At 33.0% G+C, this 8,781-nt stretch overlaps 1 protein-coding gene across 2 annotated transcripts in view; it reads left to right on the top strand.

Annotated features, from left to right (window-relative positions):
• The first annotated feature begins 1,599 nt into the window (after positions 1-1,599).
• The window catches only part of LOC106464474 (prolyl 4-hydroxylase subunit alpha-1-like), a 42,240-nt gene continuing 35,058 nt past the window's right edge, over positions 1,600-8,781 (top strand). Inside the window, exons 1-2 of one of the 2 annotated variants that reach the window (XM_013924652.2) lie at positions 1,600-2,317; positions 5,675-5,922. In XM_013924652.2, coding sequence (XP_013780106.1) covers positions 5,741-5,922 — 182 coding nt within the window. In that variant the 5' untranslated portion in view covers positions 1,600-2,317; positions 5,675-5,740. Of the gene's footprint in view, positions 2,318-4,731; positions 4,821-5,674; positions 5,923-8,781 lie in introns of those variants that run through there. The other variant, XM_013924797.2, reaches the window with a different exon arrangement.

Here is an 8,781-nt window from a genome sequence, read left to right as displayed (position 1 = left end):
ACACCAAAGTAAACCGCCGATTTAACGACTTCACAACTCTTCAAATACACGAAGCAATAAAAATCCTACAGCAAACTCCCATAATCAACAAACAATCGACAGGAACAGCACGCACACTGCTACTTCTTGGCGAGAAACCCCCAAGCCACAATACAACACTCCACCAATTAACGCCTTCCACGAGCTAGATACCACCACCTGCTTACCCATACCAATAAATATCCACCAACAGTAATCACAATTAACACAACATTCAGCCTTGATAATGGATGCAGAATGCATTCGAAACACGTCGGCCAACTCATCTCTATCTACAACTTTTACCCATTGTTCTAACAACGTTAAGACAGCTTATCGACTTCTTGAGAAGAATTCTAAGAAGAAAGTAAACCTACAGATATATATATATATATATAAAGACAAAATGTGTGTTTGTTTGCGCCCTAACTTCTCCGAGCCTATTGGGCCAATCTCAACCAAAAATTTCATGTAAACACTATGAAATGTCCTACAGGGGTCAAAATTTAAATTAACTCTATTTCTATTTTGTAAAGTCTGTTGTTAAATAACTACCAGCCTATTGAGTTAATCTCAAACAATCTTGGCAGATTGACCCTTTAGACAATGTTGAATATTCTAAAGGGATTCAAGGTCAAAGTATGAAAGTTGCTGGATTGTTTCTTAAACAACTATGCTTTTCTCATGGTCAATGAGATGTAGGGTGTTCAAGGATGGGATTACCTAAAAATCTTTATTTGTTGGTAGATGGAAAGCAAACTGCAAATGTTGTTTATGAAGAAGCTTTGTTAAAATTTTAAGATAAAGTTTATGTTCAAGTTATTACTGTGAAATATATGCTTGCTGTTAATCTGACATTGTTTTAATTAAGTTTAAACGTTCCCCGTCATTTGACGGGTATTTCAGTTTGTAGTAATTATAGTAATCTTTTCCATCAGAAAGTGCATGTGATACCACTTGTAAATGACTCAGGATAATATGTAGTTAGGACGAACGAACGTTAGCGACTTTTATGGCCAACATACTGTGTTGCAACCACATTACAAGATATTACTTGTATTCAACATTTCTATTGACATTATCTGCTAAAGTAAAACTAATTTAATTGTATATTGACTTTAATTTATAATATATATTTACTTAAATGTGCTACTAATACAATTGTAAAAGTATTGCTAATAAAAAATAAGTTTTGGAAGGTTTATTCACTTACACTAATTTTGTTTGTTTGTTTTTAAGTGTAAAGCTACATAATGGTCTCTCGGTGCCGTGCCTACTACGGGTAACGAAACCCAATTTTTAGCGGTATAAGCTCTTAGACTTGCCGCTGAACCACTGCAGGGGGAGGAGAGGGGGGATTCATACAAACGAATTATTAATTACTGGACTTTAATAAGGCCCACTGATGGCTCAGTATTTAAATGTCATTATAAATGTATCGTTAATAAAAAAAAGTTGGAAGGTTTATTCAATTGTACTAATGAAATATTAATTCTTAACGAGACTTTAATAACGCCCCCGGGTGGCTCAGAAGTAAGATTGGGAGCTTAGAATGTTAAAAATCGGGTTTCGATACCTGCGGTAGGTACAGCACACATAGCTCATTATATAGCTTTTACTTAGCAACACACAAACAAAACTTTGATAAGAAATTACGTGGATCAAAATGGAAAAAAATGACAGTTTTAAGTAGGGTACCAGCGCAAGATACACAAAAGCGAGGGTTAAATGTATTACACGCAAAATCTATTTTGCTATTAGAAAGTATAAAGATATGTTGTATATAAACAAAATACAGACCAAGTATCTGTTTAGACAAAGAAAGAGCATTAAGTTTTCTGGTATCTGCTGGACTAAACTGCAACAATACACGATGTCCTTGGATTAAGAAACATTTGTTTAACTTGAATATTGCCTAGAAAGTCCCTCTTCGTGTATGGTCTAGACACGTTCACCACTTCGTGTCTGGATCACGGAAATCATGGACCAAAACATAAAAGCAGACCAACAGAGGGTGTACGATGCAGCAATTTGTGGTTAAGCTTGGGTGTCATATACGACTTCTTTATGCGTGGGTGGGAAGATCAAGCGGTAGAAACTTTATTTGTAAGAGTGAGCAAGTAAAACTTTGATTCGTTTGAATTACTGGCCGTCGGTCTAACTCTAAACTAAGGCGAAGTGGTTTTTGGTAGTTATAGATGAAAGTTTCCGAGTGATTTTTTATGAATGTGTAGAACTAGAACTTAATACAAATTAAGGAAAATATGTATTAGAGCTTCGCCAAACTGAAAAAAATTAGGTAAGAATTTTTGTTCGATCGCTTGGACTTTGCTATCATTAGGCCGTTAGACGTAGTAATAGTACGCTAAACCTTTAAGTTATATAGCACTTGACGCATTCCAAATACAATGTCATTATGTGAAATTTTGTTTATTATTTTATTAACAACATCAGTTTAATTACGTTTTACTTTTAGAATAGACTAATTTAACAGCTATTGAGATACATTTAGCCCGATGTTTGGGCTATGGTCACATTATGAACTTTTGTAAATTTAATATTATTAACATCACCAGTATTAAAGCTTAAGCCGTTAAGGTGGATGTTGCTGAATTTTAAGTTAATTTAACTTAAATTTGTGTTGTTACTGTTGTTAATAGTTAAATGTGAGTGTGACACCATTGACTGATGCCAGAGTTACTTTCCCTCTATGACCAGGTGGTTCGGGCAATCTTAGGGTCGCAGGTTCGAATCCCCATCACACCAAATATGCTCGCCTTTTCAGCCATGGGGCCGTTATAATGTTACGGTCAATCCCACTATTCGTTGGTAAAAGAGTAGCCCAAGAGTTGGCAGTGGGTAGTGATGACTAGCTGCCTTCCCTCTAGTCTTACACTGCTAAATGCAGATAGCCCTCCTGTAGCTTTGTGCGAAATTAAAACAAACCAAAACAATCAAAAAAAGAAAAAAAATAGTGGTAGCAGGTGCCGCCAGCCAGTTGCCTTATCATTACTCAGAAATTCAAAAACAAACAAAAAGAGTTGGCAGGTATGGAGGGTACTGCTAGCCACTTGCATTCTCGTATGTCAGCAGTTCAAAAAGAACAAATATTGATGGTGGGTGCTCTCAGAGTTGCCTTGCCTCTAGTCATCAGTGGCAGATAAACTAAGTAGCTTTGCCAAATTGCCATAAAAAAGACAGGGCGAGCAAATGTGGTGGCAATGGCTATCGAACCCAAGACGTTTGAAATTGCAGTTGAATCACAAACCCTTCTTCCAAATCACCGAAGCTGAATGAACTCAAATTACAAAAAACAACAACTATATAAGACTAAAATTGGGCAGATCAAAGATAGCCAATTATGTAGCTTTGGGCTTAACAATAAGCAAACATAATAGCAATATTTGGATAATAGGTATAATTTTTAGCAGTGTAGAGGTGAAAGTATCTATTTGAAATACATTTTTAGGTAATGAAAATGTTAACATTAGTTATGCTGCCATTAAAAGTAGGATTATTATTGGAAACTTTAATTTTAAATAAGTTGGCTTTTTTGCATTTGTTATATGTTTTGAAGATTTTTCTTGGAGTTCTGGGATATTCCTTTCTCCGTAAGCTTTGTAAGACCCTATTGGGGAAGGTGATATTTTTGGCTTTGTTCCTAGTACCGAGTAGAATATGTTTAGAAATTTAGTTGTACAAGAACACTGTTATTGATAATGGTTGATTAATACTTTGTCATTTTTATTTAAAAGCTATTGTGGAATTAATGTTAATAATATCTTTAATTTTAAAAAGCCTGACATCCAAATATTTAGATATTATGAAAGTTTGGATGAATAATCTAACTATAAAAAAAAAAATTAATGAATTTTGGGATGTTTTTGTTAGTTAATTCAAGCTAACTGAAAGGGAACACATTGTTTTTAAAAGTTTGTCTCTCAAAGAAGAGCCTTTTTTTAAAAGGGTGAATAGGAGAATTGAATTACTAATAAATAAAAAACAGATAATGTACAAAATATACTGGGGGATTCTCATTTACTTTCCACTTAACTTGTAACTACCAAACTTGTTAATTTATCTCATGTGTGGTACTTTATATACATGTAAAAAGGTCTTATTAAGGTCAAAAAACAACATCAACTATAAAAAGTGGTTCTCTAGTATTGTGGAATCCCCAAATCCTTATTTTGTGAGTAGCATGTTTGCTTCCAGTATTCTTGACTACTAGTGATACCAAGTACTTCTAATATTTTACAAGTAGATTTTTCCTGACTCGTGCTGGGACAGTACTAACAAATATAGATAGCCGAAGGATGCATATATTTCTTTAGAAGAATAAATTTGTCAGTATATGTGTGAGATTACTACCTGTAATCTAAGTCACTATCTACACAAATTATACCTCTGGTTTTAACTAAACTGGTTAAAGAAAATATCTTGTTTAGGGAAATCCCAAATAAAAGCCCAGTAATTATGAAAAATTTGGGTTAAAGACGTTGCATACTGTTTCAAAAAATTTGAAGACCAGCTCATTTACTGTGTTTTGTTTTCTGTGTACTAGACCAGTTTCTTTGTGATTTATGTGTCACTTTTTAATTTTTTCTCTCGAACTTTGTTTATACCTGTTTCATAAAGATGTCAGATAGCTACCTGCACACGTACATGGTAGAAATTTGAGACTGCATTCTTTTACGCATTTTCAGTTTGTGAGATACTATAAGATTCTGCAGATTTTCCTTAAAGAAGTAGGTTTATTATATGCAGTACACCTGTATCCAATTTCCAGTGTAATTTTTAAGGTCAGTATGGAAATATATATATATATATATATTTATTTTTTTTCTAAAGTAGCACTAAGTGAAATCATATTTTTGTTGCTTGAAAGATTCAATTCTTGGAACGTTAATTTTTCATGTATCACTGACAAGTGATATTTTTGGTAAAATGTTTTAGAGAAATCAGAAAGTATTTTTTTGTTTAGCATGCAGCGATATATATGTTTTCTTAACAGTACTAAAATGTCACTTGTAATTGAGGAATTTATCTGATTTTCACTGTTAGTTTTATAGAGAAATTATATTGAGTTCAGTATGAAAGCCACATAAACCGAGGATCTGCATCAATAAACTTGGCTTTTGGTTTATCTTTGAACTTTTAAATGAGTGCTAATTTGGAGTTGAAGGTCACAAGCTTTATCTCTGTGGAGAATAAATTTGAGAAAGCGAAACTCTTATAAACTGCTTTTCTTATGTTCGTAGTATTTTATATATGATTACTGTTGAGCACTATCACTGAAGGCCAGATCAAAGATTCATTATGTGAAAAGCATAAAGCATTGATGAGTAACTTTTTCTTTTTCTTTTTAGTTCCACAGAGCTTGTTATAATAGTATCCAAGGGGTAATTTAATGCCAATCCATCTTGCTGAATTTGCAATTCAAACATTTTTGCATGAGTTGAAGAAGAGAGATATTGTTTAATTACCAGTTGTGAAACATTTTAAATGCTTTATTCAAAGAAAAAAACAGTTAACTAGTTTAATTAATTTGGAGTGATTAACTTACAGATATTTATTGTTCACTGAAGTGAATATGTTATTATGCAAAGTGTTAACTATTATATCCTGACATCTTTTTATTTTCTTTCAATTATAGCTAACCTTTTCTGAGACTGTGATAAACTTACCAGTGTATTTTTACATTTTACTCATTTCTGGTGCCATGTATTGTGCGTCAATCTGTTTGTATTTCTTCCTGCTGAGTTGTACTGCTTGGCCAGCCAAAGCTGATGTGTTTACAGCACTTGTAGACCTCCAGAAACTTCTTCATACAGAAGGAGAAATAATCAAAACATTGGAGCAATACTTAAAAGTAGAAGAACAACGACTACAGAAAGTCAGACAGTGAGTTTCTTTGTATTAATACCTTATCTTACTATAAAGACAATCCATTATGTGTATGTGTGTGTTAACATTCATCACCCAGGATTGGCTGCTTCAATTACAATATACCTAGGCTACTTTGTTTTAGAGTTTTTGACCAAGAAGGGGATAAGAAATATCCTGAAATAGGCACTTTGTTCACTTTCCTATAGACTTTTGACTTTGAATTTAAAGACACTAGTGCTTAATCAGTTAACTGAGTCAATTATTACTTTCCACAAGGCAGAGTATACAATTAGCATCTAATGAGGTTATTGGGAATTTGCTAACAAAAGAAACAAGGAAGGGGAATATTATCTAGCATTATCCTCTATACAGTATTTACTTCCTTAATGAGTATCCTCAACTAGTAATATTAAATGAAACTTGCATCACATTATGGTTCATAAATTTAGGTTCAGAATGAAGTTGTGGAAACAATGTCATTCAGACCTAGTGCCTGTAATTTCCACAAAATTCGTTATCTTTTGGAACTTACAAGAATAAGATTTATATGTATGCTTGATAGTTGGTAGAAATTTCAGATTTACCAGTTTTATATTAAATATTATTAACCAAAAGATATAAGTATTTTATAATGAGTTCTGATTGTTCTGCTTAAAACTTTCATTGTTTTTAAAGAGTATGAAAATTGATAGCACATAATGTTTTTCTCATAGTGTCAATTGAAATATGTACTTTGTATTGCCTATCATGAAACAGACATGCAAATATATAACAATTATTAAGTACTCCTCTCATTTAATTTTTTTTCTTTTGAATCGTACTTAACTAAGACTTGAATCCTTCCATCTCAGTTGATAGGCATAGAGCTATAGTGGAAGCTTAGGTTGAAGCCCAGGCTTGGGAACTTTTTTAACACTCCTATTTATTAAATTGGTACCTGATTAATAGTCATTGTATACAACTGTTTGAATGGTAAACCAAACAATCTATGTTATACATACATGTTTGTTAGTTTGCTGAAATGATAGTGGTATATATGTTTGTGTGTGTTTTTATGTATTGATGTTCGTGTCTTATTTTATATTGACTTAAAGGTGAGACTTGTTCCAAGTTGAGAATGCTTTTAAATAATATCAGAATGGGAAGTTGTCTGTTTGGGATGTAATCTCTACTAGCTAAGACAATAAGAGTATTGGTCTCAGTAAAATGATGTGGGCCATCAAGGATTTCAAATTTACAGTCTTTAGTCAGAACAAAATTTAAAGATCTTAACCCACTTCATTGACCCCTTGTGTATATTGTAATAATGCATAATTTTCATAATTCATATGGAAAACAATTTGACATTCATCCTTGGCAAAGTCATGAAAACACACAGTATTCTATTGATATTTGGTAGCCTAGGTGCAGTATGGTATCATATAAATTGTTTACTTTTCTGTTGAATCTTGTATTTTATTTTGATATTCCTAATTATGTGTGCATAGGCCCCACTACGTACCTGAAGATCATTTACTTTAGGTCCACTATTCAAGTACAGGAAATATGGTTTAAACATGCTACTGAGAACAAATGTAATCACAATGCTAAGTTAAGTGGTTGTTCTTGGGTATATTGTGAATTAAGTGTTTAATGTATGAATATCTATTTACCATGAACTTAAAATCCCCTGGATCCATACAGTATTTTGATGATGTTTTTTTGTACTTTTAGCTTTTAAGCATACTTGCAGCTTTGGTAAGTTTAATCTTCTATGTGGGCTTGATTATTTTGATCAAGCTTAAAACCATCATGTAACCATGAAACTATACTTACTATAACTTGTAATGTAGTTAGTGCATTATAAACAAATTGGAAAGCTTATACATATAAAAAAATCAGATTTTTTTAATAAAGTATTTTTACTAAAGATTTGACTGTGAACTTATGGAGTCACACTCTGACTAGTCTAAGGGCAAGATGATTTTCATATTAAGTTTAAAAATATTTTTTCACCTTACAGGTTTCAGATTTTACTTGTGTGCTTTCTAGATCCTCATAAATGAATATCAAAAGATGTTTCAGTAAAAATTTATAGTTCTGAAATGATAACTCTCCTCTTCATACAGATATAGCTATTTTCCTCATTTGTATCTGCCAAAGAGATTTGCATGCTACTAGCCTTAAGGCAACTTTCACTTAATTTCACATGATTTTATGTGAATAGCACCACTGTATGATGATGTCATCATGCAACGAAAGCCATCCACCAATATGAGGGTGATATACCTCCATGCGCACTAACTCCCCCTCTGCATTTGCACTTGTGAATCTTCATTCTTTTCCTCAGCACTGCAGAGCACAGATGTATTTTAAATTTGCTTCATTGAAACTTTAATTTTAATTTTCCTTAGCTTTTGTTTCAAAGGCTTTCAGATTTTTATCATGTATTCTCAACTGACAGTGATTTATACTTACTTCTGAGTGCAAGTATAAATCACACTTAGGCCTTGTTTCAGCTGTAGCCTTTGGAAGCTCGTTAACTGTCAGGATCATTGCAGTCTTTGTTCAATGTGTTTTGGACAACCACATGCTTAATGGGCCTCCTTCTCCCCCTCACGTTGGTTGAATTTCTTTCTCCTGAGTCTGGAATGATCTGTTAGACTACAACCTTCATCCTATTTGCTTTGAGTAGCACTTTATCATTCATGAAATGACTCCTTCTCAGGCATATTCTTCTCTATTTCTTTTGCCTCTCTTGTTTATTATTTTTTGTTTTTTCACTCTCTGACACATGATTCTTGGGTTCATCTTGTCATTTCTCCTTGCTAGTTATTAGGTTTTGTACTGTTTCTTTTATGTACAAGCTCCTTTCTCACTCCCAAATGCATTGTA

This window comes from Limulus polyphemus, unplaced genomic scaffold, assembly GCF_000517525.1.
Source record: "Limulus polyphemus unplaced genomic scaffold, Limulus_polyphemus-2.1.2 Scaffold1, whole genome shotgun sequence".
In the NCBI taxonomy this organism is placed as follows: Eukaryota; Metazoa; Arthropoda; class Merostomata; order Xiphosura; family Limulidae; genus Limulus; species Limulus polyphemus.
The sequence above is the reverse complement of the archived record's forward strand: the minus strand, read 5'-3'. Positions and strand labels throughout refer to the sequence as shown.